At 41.9% G+C, this 18,848-nt stretch overlaps 1 protein-coding gene across 2 annotated transcripts in view; it reads right to left on the bottom strand.

The window, feature by feature from the left end:
• Positions 1 to 335: 335 nt before the first annotated feature.
• Positions 336 to 18,848, bottom strand: part of IRS2 (insulin receptor substrate 2) — a 29,306-nt gene continuing 10,793 nt past the window's right edge. Inside the window, exons 2-3 of one of the 2 annotated variants that reach the window (XM_070408601.1) lie at positions 14,252 to 14,475; positions 336 to 2,798 (exon numbers count right to left, since the gene is read on the bottom strand). In XM_070408601.1, coding sequence (XP_070264702.1) covers positions 14,267 to 14,475 — 209 coding nt within the window. In that variant the 3' untranslated portion in view covers positions 336 to 2,798; positions 14,252 to 14,266. The remainder of the gene's footprint in view (positions 2,799 to 14,251; positions 14,476 to 18,848) is intronic. The other variant, XM_070408602.1, reaches the window with a different exon arrangement.

Here is an 18,848-nt window from a genome sequence, read left to right as displayed (position 1 = left end):
TCAGTCTCTTCATCTATAAGATGGGGCGATTCTTAATACCTGAGGTTGTTGTGAGCTATAAAGAATTTAATATTTATATAGCATTTAGAGCAGCATCCAGCATCTTGCAAGGATTCTGTTTTGTAAAGTAAAAGTCTTTTTTTGTTTACTTAACACATTTTCTTTTAAAAAATTTTGTGATTTGGGGATTTTCTGGTTCCCAGAACGTATTAACATTGAGAGGCATCAAATGTTTTTGTAGGAGCCAAGTGTTTACTGTTTACTCCAAAACACCAGGAGTGGCTTCATGTTAAATCCAGAATCCACCTTGAAACAAATATCCTCAAGGCTTTATTCATTTCATAAATAATGTATTTTATTTTATTGCATATGGCTATTAAGGAGAGCATCCATGATCAATACAGACTAAATACAATGCACTATTCTAGTTCCATTTATTCTTGTCTCCAGCAGCATCACATTGACCCTTATATACAGCGTGTACAGTGGAAGACAGAGCAAGATTAGTTAAGTCTTTTGTCATATCACAATAGCAAGAAATATATTTAACATCTTGATATTCAGAAACAATACGTACCCAAAAAAGAAAACACTGTTTAATAACTGTTAAAGTTTATATAGCAAAAAATATTTTAAATTTAAGGTAAGTCAGGCAAAATGTACAAAGTCCCCAATATACATTGTGAAGTTTTAGCAAACATAACATTTATACATTTTGGTTCCATTCTGTAAACTAAATTAAAACTGTAAATATTGCATATGCCTTTTTTGAAATGTACAGGATAGAGGAACATTTAGCATATTACCGACTTTTCATTTGCTAGTTTGAAGTTGCAGTATGAACATGAACCATTGGTATAGAGGCATGACTACTCTAAGTATAGAGAGCTACTTAAATACCGTCATACACTGTATTCAGCAGGGCCCATATTCAGTCCTACGTACCTGGGGGAGTCACATAGCAAATACCGCCCGAGTCCTAGTCCCAAGACTAAATCAACACTTTAGGACATTTTATACATTTTTATAAAGTATGTCTATTATACACTGAAATTGACCTTCAAACTAACGTCGTACGCTCTATGCACTGCTGTGATGTGTAATTTTAGAAAAGTAAAACTTTTAAAAAACGTCCAGGGGGATCACTTTACATTCAACTTTGTCTTGCAATACAATCCTCTGTTCTAAGAGTTCAGCATGGAAGCAGGAAGACGTTTGCATTGCCATTAAATATATTCTTAAGACATTGAATTTTTTGGTCTTCCTCTAAAAAAAGCCTCATTTTTAGTAATGCATTATTCTATAGCGATATATATCTATATATTTATATATAATTTTTTCTCCAAAAAAAAAAAAAGAAAGAAAATAACAAGTTCACACCTCCAATGAACTAGTGTAACCTCTTCAGGACTATCAGAGAAGATAGGCACTGGGGATGCACCCATGGGAGAAAAAGGTCTGGAGCCCTCCATCACGTGTCAAGGGAGCAGTGAGATGACATGACGTTCTGCTGGTCAAGGGCAGCAGTTTTAGGTGACACCTGTGAGAATCGACACAACACTGGTATTTTCAGAACACTGAAAACGTAAGCGTAGTCTGGTCAGGAGTTTGCCAACACGTGACATGTACTGTGAGATTGTTTTCCTTCTTTTTTCTTTTTCCATTAACAACGCAGGGCCCGAAATGCCTCTTTTATCAGTTTCTTTCCTCCACCCCCCTCCCTTGTTTTGTTGTACTGTTGTTCAGGGAAGCCTCGTTGGCCCACACCATAGCATTATAGTTAAGATAATAAATACATTTTTAAAAACTCTGCTAAACCGGTGACCACCCTTGAATTGCTGGCATGCCTAGGTGAGTTTTTGGTTAAAGAAATGCAAGCTCAAGATTAAGGACAGCAGAGACATTTGAGCTTGTAAATAGGATCAAAGGCTTTCGCAATTTGAAGTACCTACATAAACATCTACATAGAGAAGATTAAACAACTCTGTTAAAAAGAGATATTCAGCCCCTGCCCCAACACCTCCCCTCCCACCCCCAATACCCAATACAGTTGATGATTTCCAAAAGTAGGCTGCTTTAGTTACATATAATTATTATTTATTAATCCATCTTCAACGTCCAATCACAAATTTCATTCCCATAGAGAAACGTCAGCCCCACACTGGGCTCTGTCTGTGAGTAAACACGCAGGAACCTGGATTGGAGTCCAACAAGCAGCTGTGTACTGGGACCAGTTGAATAAGGCTGATGACCACACTGGCGCCACATTCAGCAGAGATACACGGAGGTCCTGCCGGCCCCCAACCCCGCAAATCCGGCTTCACCTGGAACTGAGGTAGGACTGTGATAGTTTTGAGTGTATGCCAGTAAATACCAGATTTTACCACTTTAATGGGTATTGGTAGAATCTCCTAGCATGCCGAGGGACAAATTGGCTTTGCCAAAATGAACGTAAGAAGAAATTAAGACACTGGCCACAACTTAAAAGGCCAATGAAAACATCCCATCTTCTTGAGAATTACTTCTTCGGCAAATTGTGTTAAAACAACGAAACAAAACACAACACAAACAGCACAAGGATGAATGCCCCCTATGGGAACCAATGAGGGAGGCGGCCGTTCTTGCCTTGTTGGTTTCATGTCTAGTACAGCCGCAGATGTTTAAAACAAAGTAATTGCTCAGATCCAAAAGAACAACTGTAAGCAGCTTCAAATGTTTATAAGATGCTGAGCCTCTTCTTTTCCATGTGATTCTCTGATGTGTGATGTTGTGGGAATGAAGCCAGGCAGGTCTTCACTCTGAAAAAGACAAGAAGTCAGTCAGTAGTGATTGTCAGGAGAACATGACGATCCTGAGTGAGAGAAAAACCCTTCTTAACCTGCCTTTCTAATCTGTGACTTTCATAAAATGATGCACTTTGGGAAGCAAACATTTATTCAATCCCCTCTTCCAGAAACAAGTTTGATGGGTACAGTCCTATTCGGTTTCCCTGGAGGCAGAACTACTAAGTTTAGAGTGAGTTGTGAGGTCCAGAGTGAAGCTCACATTTTCAATTGAAGAAAACTATTCACATGTGCTGTTGTGAGTCATTCCATTGAATGAGACATAGAAGCATAACTCTACCCTTTAAAGAGAGGGGCTGTGTGACCTGGCAAGGGCCCCTCTAACTGCCCTTCTCGATTCTTTGAGGGGGAAAACCCACTGCCCTCCTGACAGGGCTGCTGAGAAGACGAGAAAACATGGCACACGTTAAAGTACATTGTAAACTACACCGACTGCCCAAAATGTATATTATAGTAAGAAAGAGGGAGAAGTAATGAGTCCTGCTCTCAGGAATTTGGATCATCTACCCTATTCCTAAAACAACCCAAGATTTCAAAAGCTCCTGCAATGATGCACTTGTTACATACTCTTCATCTATCCAAGTCTCCATGTTCCAGGTTAATTTACTTCCTTGCTGAGCGTGGAGGGGGCATGGCATTGAACCCCAACCAGCCATCGTTGCTACTGCCCTTCCAGACTAAAGACTTTAACTGTTTTCCAGTTTCCAACATTTACAGCATATTCTTACCGGACTTGTTCCTTCTTTAAGGGACAGACTCTGACATTTCATAGCATAGTACCTTTTCAAAAAAGCTTAGGCTCTTCCACAAACATGCCAAGTTGTTCATCTCCCCGCTCTCCATAACTCCAGCTACTAGATTACTGGTGAGCACTGCTGGTCACGCCCTGCCCTTGTTCTTCCTTGCAGTTGTATTTCCATAACCTGCACTTCTGATCATTTAGAATTCTGATCCTAGACACCCACCACCCTCTGGTTTAATTCTTTGTAAATCTCGTTCTCCGCTGTTCATCTTGAGTTCAGAGGACCGATCCCAGCAAGAGAGAAATTTCCAGTGTGTCCCACAAGGGAGTGAGTGTGTGACACCTCCCAGGCTCTGCACGCCAGGCAGGCAGTTCCCTGGTTCAAACTGAAAGCACCGACTGCATCGTGTGGCCAGAAAAAAACAAAAGCCTGCGCAGACTGGGTGCTGTCAACCTGCGAAGGAAATACTGGTTCTTTTCATGACTGTTTTTAAAATGTCCCTGCAAGGAGGCAGTGCTAAGTGTGTCTTATCCTTTTTAAAAAGCGTCACTTAAGTCCTTCAAAAAATATAATAGGCAAACTGTTCTACGAACGAAACCTAACGGAAAACAGGACCCAAACTGTCCTTTGAAGGAAAGAGGTGTCCTCCAGCTATTTCACTCATTATTATTGTGACTTCCGGGTCTAAGAGAGGCTGCACTGAGAATATGAACATTTTAAGGTTCGCACACCTTAAAAGCAGGCACTTGCTAAAATGTACCTGAATTTGCCTCACTCTAAAATGACTGCATTTTGTCACTCAAGCCGTGATTGTGAGACGAATCCACAGACCACCCCAGAGTAGTCAATCCAGACCCCACAGATCCACTTAACAAAAGATTTCTATTCACAGTTTATTTTTACACTAATGATTAGCTAAATGTGGCGAAACTGTCTCCTGTTAACTCCATACCCATTTCTTGAAAACAGCTAAACAAGTTCTTTATTTTCCCCCAATTTAAAACACATAATCATATAAATGGGGGGCTCATGATTGCTGGAAATTTACTTTCCATTCTCATCTACGAAGTCAGAGGGCCATGGCCACTGTCACTCCATTTTTCAAGGATGCTTTGTTGCTATGAAACAAGTCCTATCACTAGATGTCCGTGAGCTCTCATCAATTTGAACACATACTTTTATTTTCTGAAGTACGATACAAGTATCATGACCTTAATTTCTATGCATTACCATTATGAAAGAAAAGAGTTGATAATGGCAAGGAAATCATTCATTCATGCTTTTATTCATAAAATAACCTTTACAAAAAAATTCTAGTTTGGCGCAGGGCCTCTCTAAGGCATATGGGATATGCATGAGTGAGAGAGTTCCTATCAGAACGGGAGTCCCACGGCAGCCCTTCTCTTGGGAGGGAGTGAAAGCAGGCCTTTGAAACATGTGCAGCACTCTGGAAATGCCTAGACTGTAGAGGATTGCCAGGCTGCAGTTACCAGCAAAGGAGAAAGCTATTCCAAAAGCACAGCAGAAGCGAGGGCTGTCAGCAACCCAGTGATGCAATTTAATGTCGGGACAGTAAGGAACCCAATTTCCCAGGAGGGCGAGCTGCACTAGGCCTCTAAGGAAAGGAAGGGGCAGGGAGAGCCACTGATGACTGAGGTGCAGGCACACGCGTGCGCGTACTGTCGCAGGAGGAGGAATCTGCTCATGGCACCTGAGACAGGAGCGAGCAGGCTCAGGCCAGGGGGGCCAGAAGGAGGACGGCCACCAGCTCAGAGGCAGTTGCGTGGACATGAGGTGTGCAGTGCTTCAAAGACATTTTTGAATATAGAGATGTGCAATAGAGCAAAGACTACACGGATGCAACCTGTCTCCTCTTAGGATACAGAACAACTGCTTTCCCTGAACACCTCCTATCACTGCAAAGGGAGAGAACTGAGACTGGTGGGTCTCCTCATGGCTCATGGAACCTCAGTCCGTGCCACCCAGCAGCCTCCACTGAAACATCTGTAGCTTACCACCAACTCCCTGGACATCCTCCCCCACAGGAAGTACCCACAGCAAACATAAATAGAGCTAGCCATCAAAGGCAATCCTTGCTGAGATATAAAAGAAGAAAAGGCTGTGGATACCTCCAAATCGGAGTGAGATGACTATTACTTGCTGAGCAAAAGGATTCTGACAAAATCTATGGAAGGTAAATACGAAGAATGCACAGAGGAAAAAGGGGTCTGTTTTAGAAACCTAACTACAACTTGTTAATGTTATGGAAAGAAAGCCGGAGATAGAAGGTAAGTGTCTCAACTGAGATCTAAAACACCCTTTTCCAATATGGGTGGGATGTAAATCTCTGGTGCACGTGCCAGCAAGGGCTCTGACCTAGGAACACAGGAGGGAATCAGCCAAAGGAAAAGGTGGCATGGGAACTCCTCAGGAAAGATGCCAGGGCTAAAAGCATTAGCATCAAACCAGGTCTGGAGGCCACATGGAAACCCTTCTTGAGGGTCACTCCCCCACCCACAGGAAGAAGGGGAGAGAGGCAGGAGCTGGAACCTAGGAATGTGAGCACACTTTTGGTCTTTTTATTTAAAGTAAGTTAAGTTATCCCTCCCCTTGCAAATTAATCTGGTTCTTCCAGACAAGGAAATAAAATGTCTCCTAACACTACTACTGTCCTGATAAATTAACTTCCATGGAGGGGTTCCTAATGATGAGATTCAGCAAAATTTTATTTATTTGATTATCTATATTAATTCTAGTAGAAGCAAAGAACAAATGATTAATTTTAGGATCACTGCACACTGAATATTCATTAAGAGGGGAGGCATTCTTTGAACACATTAGGAGCAGCAGCAAAACAAAAGAGAATATAGCAAGAAGCATGTGTTGGTCATGAATGCAATTACTGAACAACCTGCACCGATTCTGCTCCTAGAGGCAATGCAGCTAAAAATAAACTTATTGATACTCATTGAATCTGTCATATAATTACACACTGTACTATTCTGCAGCTTAGACATTGCTCTGTCCAGAATCCCATTCACAGGAGCATTGATCTAGAGTTACTTGATTTAAAACACAACTTTCAGCAAAAAGATTAAAGTTGTTCCATATGACAGGTCATGCAGGCTAGCTAGTCCCCATATTTTATTTTTCTGCTCTGTCACATATGACAAATGATGTTCATATGAGTACAGTCCCAGGTTCCAGTTAATTCCCTGGAGACTACTAATAATTCCACCCCACTTCTAAAATATTGAAGAGCAATCAGAATGCAAATGACAAGAGTAAAGGTGGGGTCCGGTAAAGACCAAACCTTCAATCTGCTCTATTTTACAAGATTGATAGATAGATAGATAGATAGATAGATAGATAGACAGATAACTGAAAAACTTTGCCATTAAAACAAGTGGGAAAGCTCCCTTTCCCTAGGTGGGACAAATGTTAAAGTACTAACATTCCACGCCACTTGTCTGCTGGGCTCCATGATTCCAGTCACATTAGTGGAACATACAGTGAAACATCAGGTCTAGAATGTAGAGCTCTGTGGAAGGCTCCATATATAGCTCCATGATACAACTCCATGTAGGGCTCCTCAACACCTCCATGGAGGGCTCCATACACAGCTCCATGGAGGGCTCCATACACAGCTCCATGGAGGGCTCCATACACAGTTCTATGTAGGGCTCCATATACAACTCCGTGTAGAGATCCATATACAGCTCCATGTAGGGCTCCACATATAGTCCCATGTAAGGCTCCATGTAGGCCCATATGAAGCTAAGTGCAGAGTTTCATGTGCAGCCTATGTAGACAGTCCCATGGAGGGCTCCACGGCACTGCTGCAGGGAACAGGGCCTCACTGGCCTCACAGTAAGCAACACTGGACCAAACAGAGTACAAATCCATTTAGTAGGTAACATTTTCAGGCATATCCGAATTAAGAGTTCTACAGACATGATTTGCATGACAAAATGAAAAAATATACTTAAAATAAAAATTTATATTTTGGTAGCAACTATGATTAAGAAATGAACTCTCTGGTGAGCCCACACCTGTCCTTCAGGCCCATTCAGACCTTTTGTGTAAAACATAGAATTATGGAGGGAAAAATAAACTTTTTCTAGGAATGAGAAATTCCTAGAAAAATAAACCTGATAGTTCAGTATCTCCATACTTTACTGAAAGCAAAACACTCTTAGAATATACAAGCAAAAAAAAAAAAAAAAGTTAAGGTTGGGTGTGATAACGAACAAGCCAGAGATTCTAAGAAAAACGGTTACTAGAACTTTTCTTTTAAATTGGAAAAAAAAATCACTTAAAAGGAAAATATGGAAGAACAAGTTTCCCTGGATAAATTGGGGTAGTAAATTACTTTACCAGCCCTACTTGTGAAAGAGTTAAAACGTTACATGAGCTCATCACTTCCACTGACAAAACCATTTCATTCTGAATGCTTGTTATTAAAGAAATTTCCTAGCATCAAGTTGTAACTTGATGTTAATGACACAATATGAAACAGGATGAGACAATGAGAAAATCTAGTTTTCATATAAGGCTTGGGTTAATAAAAGGTATCTCTCCTTTTTTAGCTCCTGTTTAATCCTTCACATACGACTTTGTCTTAATCCCCAATGACTAGAGTAACCAGGCCTCCTGGACTGTTAGCTACACACTTCCAATGTCCTCCACATAGTCAAGCGTTCACCCACAGCCACTGTATTAATTTTATATTGCATAGCTTCAGCCAACTTTATATCAGAATACCTAAGTTTTCGTTTCTTTTCTGTACTTGTTATTAAAAGGACTGATGTGTGCATCCTATAAGCTACTCTTCTATGGCAAGGTTTTCCCACCACACCTGCAGCAGCAGTGTCCAACGTCATAGGAGAAATATTGTTATTTTTCAGCACAAATGCCCAAGAGGCAACAATGCCTCTAAATTGCCGGTGGACCCTTCTGTTCAATTATAAAATGTTAGACCTTTCTAGGTAAAATCCAGGTGAGGGAGCATCAGTGATTTGCCCAAAACCTCACAGCTGGTCAGCAGGGAGGAGAGTCCTTAACTTCTCCCAGAACTTTCCTCACTACTCCTCTTGGGGCCATCAATGCCAATTTCTGAAAATGATGAAAAGGGAGTGAGGCTGAGGAGGAGGCCTGGAATTTTCACTTGGGGACCCAGAGTTTAGACATTTACACAGTACCATGAGCTCTTTACACAACTCTTCCCAGTGATACAAAACACTGCGCAGACAATGAATCTCTGCTCTGTGCATCTGTCTCCCCTGCTAGGCGAAGAGTTGGACCATGCCTGTCCCCAGCATCTGGCACAGTACTTGTTTGGTCCTTACAAAGCTTTGTTGAATTAAATTGAAACAAAAACCCATGTGGTTTATGCCATTTCTCATAGGCAGAAAGGCTAAACATTTTTTTTTTTTTAAGGAGAACAAAACTTTAGAACTGTCTGAGGCCCAAGAGAAAAGACCTTAAAAGAATGAGAGTGGCATTCTAAGACAGAGGTCAGCGAAGTATGGCCAAATCTGGCCTGTTGCCTGTTTCTGCAAATAAAGTTTTATTGGAACACAGCCACACTCATTCATCTGCATTATGACTGCTTTCACACTTTAATAGCAGAGTTGAGTATTTGTTAGAGAGACTGCATGCCCCACGACATAAGGAAGACAATGAGGAGAAAGAAGGACTAATTTGTCAAAATAATACTGTATATTTCCATCTGTATATTACACCTGGGAACTAACTGATACCCCCTTTGAAAATTATCTGCCAGTTTACATAGTTTAGAAATGCAATACTATCTACTAAAAACCATGCTATCCGATTACGGACCCTGCTGAAAATAAGGAAGCAAGTTATGAAACCATTTATGAAGCTGGCACCCTTTTGGAATTAATTTTCCTTACCTATGGTTCTTCTATGTGGTTTCTCATGCATAGCACAAAAATACTGAATAACTCTGATTATTACTAAATATATCCCACACTACCACTCTCTCAACTTTAACAGAGGTAAAGTTATACACATCAGATCTGTGATGCAAAAGGGCCAAATCTTTTCTCTTCCTTAGGTCACTGGAAAATGTGAATATAAGCATTATGTTTCTGCCCTACAAAATGATAAGAATATTTGGACTAAATGATAACTTGCCTAAAAGTTGCAAATAGCCTATGTATGGTGTAATTCTTTCCTCAAATTTAACACATTATAGTTATGATTTTATACTGATGTAAAAAATGTGTATTTTATTTACACTATAAAAATGTTTATATTGCTTATATCTGAAGTTCTCAAACCTAAATGCTTTTCCTATGAAATTAGGTAATATAGAATAACAATATATTCAAACTATATCCATCCCCATTAGCTTGTTGTTACAAATGAACCTTTCTTTCAAATGTTTAAATATTTAAGAGTGGCTACTACATTTTTTGCTTTTTTTAATTTCATGATTAACTTCTTTTTTTGTTTTTACCATTGAAATTGAAATACGCATTTTCTGAAGCCTGAAATTATGCCCAATGCAGCTCAAATACCTTCTATAATATCACTAAATGTGACAAACTTATGAGACACCTAAATAGGTATATCCTTGGGATTCTAAAATATAATGTTTTTCATATTTAACAAAAATGCACTAATTTGAAAATGTATTAAAAATAGGTATACCCGCCCTGGCCGGTTTGGCTCACTGGATGGAGCATCGGCCTGCAGACTCAGGGTCCCAGGTTCGATTCCGGTCAGGGGCATGTACCTTGGTTGCGGGCGCATCCCCAGTGGGGGGTGTGCAGGAGGCAGCTGATCGATGCTTCTCTCTCATCGATGTTTCTAACTCTCTATTCCTCTCCCTTCCTCTCTGTAAAAAATCAATAAAATATATTTTAAAAAAATAGGTATACTGAAGTGCTTGTCTTTCACTACAGGGGAAAAAAAAAGATTAAATAAAAAAGGGAAAAACTGTGATCCACTGCCTCCCCTTTTCCCCACCCCACTAGGCCACTGAGAGGGCCAATCCTCCCTCTAGATCAGCGGTTCTCAACCTATGGGTCGCGACCCCTTTGGGGGCCGAACAAACCTTTCACAGGGGTCGCCTAAATACACCCTGCATATCAGATATTTACAGTAGCAAAATTACAGTTATGAAGTAGCAACGAAAATAATTTTATGGTTGGGGGTCACCACAACATGAGGAACTGTATTAAAGGGTCGCGGCATTAGGAAGGTTGAGAACCACTGCTCTAGGTACTGAGCTCCCACTGGGCACAAATGTAGTGGCCTCAGCAGCATCTGCTTCTAAACTGTAGGTAAATTCCTCCCAGACTATGGTGTGTAACATCTGCATAACACAGGATGTCAGCTTTGCCTCTTGGGAGGAAAACTGTATCTAATTTAACAGCCCTTGTGAAAATGGGCACTCTTTCAGATCTACCAGTAAGGTCAAGGCTGAAGGTCAAACTCTACTCAGGAATTGAAGTGCATAGTCTCTACCCGGCACAGGTCAGAGTACTCATTCCATCATCAGTTACCACAAAAGCATTCCTGGGAACTTAGGAATGACTCAGGGCAAGCTGTTCCCACACCTTAAAACCACATGCCAGTCCCATGGCTCAAGCAGACGTGGGTGTGGAAAGCCACTGGCCCCACCAGACTTAGGGTCCTGGGGCTCAGGACCCACCACACCAGCCTGTTAATAGGGACATTATCCTCCTGCCCTGAATTTTTCACTGGGTCATCGTGAAACTACTAAATGAAATTCTACGTATACAATTTATAAATAACACAAATGGTATTATAAATAACATATATTATAAATAACATATATATATGTATATTTTCCTATGCGGCGAAGCACATGCTACTGGCATGACTTGCATCTTGTGGTTGATCCTTTTGCTTTCTTCGTGCACCTTTAAATGATGTACACATGTAACCACATGTTTTGTTTTGAACTACAAAGACTTCTTAAGCCTGGGCAGCCCTTTGCTGCCAAGGAAAGCCTGCTCCTCCCACCCTGCTCTTTGGGCTAATTTGTGGAGCCACAGCCGTGGTATCTGAGTACATTGGCCATCACAGCTTTTTCTTCATTCAAAATTATATCCATGAATGACATCACGAACAATTGCAAATTCAGCAGCACACAAACAACTGATGAATACACAAAAACAATGGCAAATAGCTCCCGGAATAAAATGAATAAACTTGTTTTAATGGGAGAGAAGCAGAACAGAAGTAGAATTGTTTTTCTGGGGGTAACTCTAGGTCATGTAAAGCTAACAGTTCTCAAACGCTGCACAGGGCGCCTTGCCTAGCTGCTTTCTTCACGCCCCGTGGATGGGACAAAACGCCCAAAGAGGGGCTCCATGTGTCCCTGGGTAGGCAGCTGCACCCAGGGAGAATGCACAAATTGCTCTTCGTGTCGCCTGTGCCCAGCCTGCACGATGGGTTATCAACTAGCTGGGCTCTGATTAGTTGGGGCCATAGGGCATTGCCTTTCTGTTTTCTCTGGCTTCTATACAAAGATGCACCAAAATAGAGATGGACATTTAAATTCCTCTGGTGCAGATAAGAGACGGAGCTGACCCAAGTCCACCGATTCAGTGTGCATGCTCCTCACACACAGGCTAAAGGGGGGGGGGGGGGGGGGAATGTGTGTGTGTCTTTCACACGCAGCTCACCAGCACTTCTCAAGCTTCACACCCTCCGCTCCAAACTCATTCCACAGTGCTTTCTTAAGGTGGAAATTCTATGAAATACCTACACTGATTTCAGTTTCCAAATCAGCTGAAGAATTAAGTCAGTTTGTTCAACAGCCTGAATTTAGCACCCCTCACAGGAAAGCAGAATATCCGGGAGACCCTGGGTCAGGGAGAGCTAGAAGTGAGGCTGCACACGGCACTGACGTAGCTCCAAGAGATCTATTTGTCCAAGGTGTACCCCAGGAATTTTTAAAATAAATTTTCATTGATTTCAGAGAGGGAGGGAGAGAGGGAGAGAGAGATAGAAACATCAATGATGAGAGGAAAAATCACTGATCCACTGCCTCCTGCACGCCCCACACTGGGGATCGAGCCTGCAACCCGGGCACGTGCCCTGACCGGGAATTGAACAGTGACCTCCTGGTTTCATAGGTCGACGCTCAATCACTGAGCCATGCCGGCCAGGCCCCAGGATTTTTTTTTTACAGACAAAGGCACCGTGTTGCCTAGAAGACAGAGAACCAGATAGCAGAAGGCCTCCCCGAACAGTGCCTCCCTCTAGGCCAGGAAAGGCTCTCCAGCATGGCCGTGGCATGCCGGTGGGAGGAACTTTCCATCCTGGGGTTTTTCCTTAAAAAAATAAGAGTAATAACAAGACCTGCCCTCCAAGGAGGTTCTGAGGATTAAATACCATTTGAAAATGTTTTATAAATTATAAGGTGCTTTACAAGTATGTTTGTGTAATCAAGTATGCAATTCTATGACTAAACACTGGCACTTTGATTTCGTAGTTTATCTTGTGCAAATTTCTGGCTGCCTTCCCCACTTCAATTACACCTTTAATACACTAGAAAACTTTTAGGGTTCTTCACATCTTATGTACTACTTTTGAGAAATGGAAGACTAGACATAACCTCACTAAGGAAGAAGACACGATGACAAAAGGAGGTGACTTCACTAGAAAAGTTTCAAAATACTACATTCTGTTCCAAAGAGACTATAGCTCCCTTTCACAGTTAAATATGAACAAACATCCTTACGATCGACGGCTGACCAGATTCTCCATGGCCTGTTGTTACCTCTTTCACGTCACTGACTCTCACCCAGCTCCCTCTATCTCAGCCACACAGGTGGACTTTTATCCTGGAACATACTTGCAATCTTCAGCCCCAGGGCCTTTGCATGGCTACTCATTCCCTTTGCCTCTATGGATTCTCCCTCTAAATACCCACAAGACTTGCTTCTTCACCGCCTTGAAGTTGTCACCTTCTCCTTCTCTCCTTCTCCCACTTTATTTTCTAGACCCATGGTCGGCAAACTGCGGCTCTCGAGCCACATGCGGCTCTTTGGCCCTTTGAGTGTGGCTCTTCCACAAAATACCACATGCAGGCGCGCATGTACAGTGTGATTGAAACTTCGTGGCCCATGCACAGAAGTTGGTATTTTGTGGAAGAGCCACACTCAAGGGGCCAAAGAGCCGCATGTGGCTCGCGAGCCACAGTTTGCCAACCACTGTATTTAGACCATTTATCACCACCTATAATACTTCATATTCTGAACACATTTCAAAATTAAGTTTATTTCCTAGGTTTCAAAGGTAGACTTGAAGACTCAGTACCTTCTGCTTTTCTTTTTTCTTTATAGCTTAGAAACCAAACACCTTTCTTGTAGCCTGTACTTTAACATATTTCAAAGGAGTGAAATATTTAAAAAAGCATTTAGCATGTAACAACTGGCCTCTTTGTAATGAAAAAAATATGGAAGCGTAATAGTTTGGTTAAATTTGAAAGGTGAAGGGAGATCTAACCCTTTCTGCCTCTGTCCCTCCTGCCCCAAAGCCCAGCCTTCTACCCTCCCCAGCAGCCCTTAAGTGAAGTTCCTGTCGTTTTTGTTTGTTTGTTTTTTCTGGAAAGAACAGATAAAAAGTGGGAAAAGGTAAGAATGACAGGAAACTCACCTGGAGCTGACTCCATCAGCCTGATGGGTTGGTAACACAGAGCTGCCCAACCAAATGGGCCTGCCCTACTCCGACTACAGTGGCCACTGTGGTGGAAGGCAGGGGGTCCAGCAGCAGCAGGCTTTCAGAGCAGGAGGCACTATGGGTGGAGGGGGCTGCTGCTGGCCAGGAGGCCTCCTCCGCACAGGAGGAGAAGGGGGCTCTCCTGGATAGATCATGGATGTCTGCAAAAACGACGGGATACACACTTTTACAAAAGGCATCAGAGCCACCCAGGTGCCAGGTGCTTCGTAAGAAAACGCAATCCTATTGGGAAGTTATTAGGATGATTAAAAATTAAGCAATTCTGAAACATAAAATATAAAAAGAACTAAGACCATATTAAATGTGTGTGGATTCTTTCTGAGAAAAACAATAACTAAAAATGTTTACTTTCTGTGGAAAGGCCCAGTTGTGTGCAACCAGCAGTATGAACCCCATTTTCTTTTCTTTTTTAAAAAATATGTTTTTATTGAGAGTCAGGGAGAGGGGAGAGACAGAAACATCAATGATGAAAGAGAATCATTCATGGGCTGCCTCCCGCACGCCCCTCACTGGAGATTGAGCACGCAGCCTGGGCATGTGTCCTTGACTGTAATCGAACCCGGGACCCTTCAGTCCTCAGGTCGACGCTGTATCCACAAAGCCAAGCCAGCTAGGGCATGAACCCCATTTTCAATGTGAGCTCTCTCGTGGGTGCAGCTGTGAATGTCTAGGGAATTCACAGGAAGAATTCCTATCACACATTAAAGAGGGAGTGTCTTTTTAAAGCAATACTTAAAGGCGAGCCAGAGAAGAATCAGCAGGCACAGGAAAGGGAGACCAATAAACCAGCCCTGGGAAGTTTCTGGAATACTACCACTGCCAACAAAGACTGGGCACAAAGAGAAACACTGGAATTGTGAGGAGGCAAGACTGCCAAAAGCTTAGAGCAGGCTGACACCTAGGAGCTAGGACCCCAGCAAAATCAAACCTATGGTTTCTCAGAGAAGAAAACTGATCCAGAAATGCAGCCTCCTCGAATGCACCCCAAGTCTGTGTAGGGAGGGGGCTCAACGTCTGGTTCCTTCAGAACTTTTGAGCAAGGGCACCCACAGCTCCAGCAGGGACGTCCCATTCTTTGTCTTTGGCCAAGAATGCCTGAAGAGTGGACACCTAACGTAGGGCTCACAGTGGCTGCCCAGAAAGCAGCTGGAGTCGGGTGCTGTCCAAGTGGACTGTAAAGGCGCTGAGGGGACAGAGGCTTGTTTCAGACTTGCCTGTATCTCCCAGAACATCTACTCCCGTGTTGGTACACAATGAATTCTCAATAAACCGACTGGCTTCAACATCAACCATCTCCTAGCTTTAGGAAATGGCTGCACACCCCCTGACTTCGGAACGTTCCAACTGAACTGCAGGGACCCCGGAGCTGTGAAGATGAATGCTTATCGCCCGGAGTTATTCTAGGAACTTAATTAAATGCTCCATGCCGGGGAAACGTGGATATTTTACTGCTGCGGTTATTTCACTTGGAACTGAGACTACTAATAAACCAGCATTACTGATAAGCTAAACTGCAAATAATGATAAGAGGCAAAACAGAATTAAGGTGAGTCAGTTCTGTGGCATCTTTATAATTTTGATAGGACCCTAAAGACAAAAATGTCATTTGGAAGCTACAGAAATGTTAAACTTGAGAAGAAAATGCTCACTCCAAAACTTTGCCAAAATAAGTAAAATTTTAAAGAATTTCTATAAAGTCATTCATGTGTATAAGTTTGTCAGGCTTTGCTGTTTAATATATCCACACCATTCATTATTAAAAGTTTTAAATCTGTTTACTCAACTAGTTCAAGTCAGTTTTCTAAAACTGACTATACAATAAATTTACACTCCTGAATTTATATGATCCTAAAGAAGAAAAATATTAGATCTTGCAGTTTTGCAACTAACATATTTTACTAAAGCACAGCTGAATATTTTCAACTGAATTGTGCATTTTTTAGAAGTCTACTTGGTGAAGTAGAGGTTTCACCAAATTTATTTGATATATAGAACTGGAAGAGCATAGATATAGCTTATGGATTTGTTTTGTTCCCTTTGCATATGAAAAGTGTTATTTTATGTCACTTTTCTGTTGGAAAACAATAAAATAAAACCCCTATGATCATATAAGAACAAAACAGAAGCACAACATGGCCAAAGATCACTTCAGTAATCTTTTTTTAAATGCATCCAGGGGGTGGTATAAGAAACTGGCCACTATTACCTTCCTTTCTAAGAATTTCTGTTGTCTTGTAAGTTCAGAACCCAGTGATGTCCACAGTGTACCAGAATGCTAGTACATCCATTTCTGATCTTCAAACAAAACCAAGCTGCTCATCACATTCTAATCTATGCCTTACTGTCCAGAGTTCCTCCAGCATTATTTGCTTCATTTTTGTGCTATTTGCAAACTTTTCCCCCTACTTCACAATTTCCCTCCAACTCATCCATCCACCAGGGGCTCTGGAAGCCAGGAACAAGGCAAGGGATGCAGGAGGCCCTGCTGGGTGTGAAGTGGGCCTGGCAGGGGAGTGGCTGGTGGTGAATCTCACATGATGGGCTTGGGGGTGGCCTCTGCAACAGACCTGGGAACTCATCGGCATCAGACGGCCACTTACTTCAGTCCCTACTTTCAGTGACTTTCTACCACCAGCACTGGGCAACGTAATCAGCGCTCAATTCCCAGGCCCTCAGCGGAAAGAGAGATTTCACAGACAGCTCCAAACCTCACGCAGGGAAAGCCTGCTGGGCTTAAATGTGAGGATTCCCTAGAGAGCACATCAGAATCTCCACCCTGTCACCTTTTCTGCCTGACTTGCTAAGTGATCAACAGATAACCTACCGCAAGGATATTCTGAACTTTGCTTTCTTCATAACCTGAAGAGTAGCTTCATCACGCCATTCATCCCCAATGGAAGGAGAAAGCCTTGCCCTATTTTGCTGATCCTGTGTGACAGACAGTCTCCAATCCCATGCCTCTTGTCAACAGAGATGCTGGGTAGAGCACTTGTACACATTGCTTATAACGGCAGGCGCATGGCCCTGAGGCTGCCATCTGCTAGGAAGGAAGTACTCTCTCCTAGGATGCTGCAGAGGCTGACAGCGAATGTAAACAAAACCCTGAGTCACCGCACGAGCACGACGAGGCCATGGGTGCCCAATTACATTTCTGAAAAATATGGGTAGCTTATGACTTTTTATGTTTGCTTAGGTCTTCTTTATTCTTTTGCATGTGGGGTTATATTATAGTCACATTAGCAGAAAGGTAGCACCTTTGGGAAAAACATTTCACTTCATATAAAAACTCAATTACATGTTTTCATTAGGAAAAAGGGGGGGGGGGGCGCCTTTAAAAAAGACACTGGTAAAAGAATTCACTCCGCAGAATACCTTGCAACAACTGATGACTTACTTATGGGTTCTTAGGCAAATTCTAAATTAGTTAGTTTTCAAATAAACTCATCATTAAATAGGTTAATGACTCATTTCTTAGGAACCTGTTAATGGACTTATTCATAATGAGGAGTATATGATATACTACTTATAGAGTAAATGCATCTTAAAGACACCTCAAGTAGCAACCGAAACACTAAATGACCCCTTAGTGGCCCAGGGTGAACCAATCTACAAAGAGCAAGAACTTACATTTTCCCAAATAGAGGCCTTTTGATCTGAATTATCCACAAAATTTTATTTCTTTTCCTTTTTATTTCACAAGCACATGAGAGTGTTTAGCAAAACTTCACTCTTCTGCCTCATCAGTGACACGACTCACATAGTCAGGAGCAGCCCTGGTTCCCTGATTAAAACATACTCCTGATTTAGGAACACCTCTGCATTCTCTATTTCTGCCCACTAGCATACCTTGTCTATGCATGAAAGAATTTACTGAAATGTTCCAGAGTAAAAAGATGGATACCACTTCCCCAAATACTAAACTGTTCTAGAGGGAACAGGCCATATCCTGGGAGAAAGTTATTCATCGGTACACAAAGACTTACAGAGACAGAGAATTCCCTATTCTTTCTTGATAATATTTACAAACATCCCTACCAACTAATTAAATCAGTGACCTTGGAAAAGACTCCTGACCTCCCTTGGGCTCTGTTTTCACAACCTTAAAAATAAGTTACATTATACCAATGGTTCCCCTACCCTTTTCCCTCAAAACGACCTTGTATTTTTCCCTGGTTGTCACTACACTGTGTGGAAAGAGTTTTAATGTATTTGGTGGTGGTAGTGATGGGGAGGTATCTTATCAAGTATAATATATATATAGTTTGCTTTTCTGAAACAAAAACAGCAGAAGGAATGTAAGTTTTCCACCTTGCAGACCACTAGAAGTCCTGGAAGCGAGACTAAAAAAAAAAAACACACCCTGAACAGATGACCAACCAACCAACTTGATTTGACCCTAAAATCCCCTGACAATATGAGAGCCCTGAAAGTAGTATCAAATCCTAAAATCTTCAGAGGGGACTTTCCTTCAATGTCCGGTCTTTCTGCTTAACTGTCTCCATTTTACTCCAAT

This window comes from Myotis yumanensis, unplaced genomic scaffold, assembly GCF_028538775.1.
Source record: "Myotis yumanensis isolate MYYU_CA2020_CCGP unplaced genomic scaffold, mMyoYum1.0.hap1 SCAF_3, whole genome shotgun sequence".
Taxonomy (NCBI): domain Eukaryota; kingdom Metazoa; phylum Chordata; class Mammalia; order Chiroptera; family Vespertilionidae; genus Myotis; species Myotis yumanensis.
The sequence above is the reverse complement of the archived record's forward strand: the minus strand, read 5'-3'. Positions and strand labels throughout refer to the sequence as shown.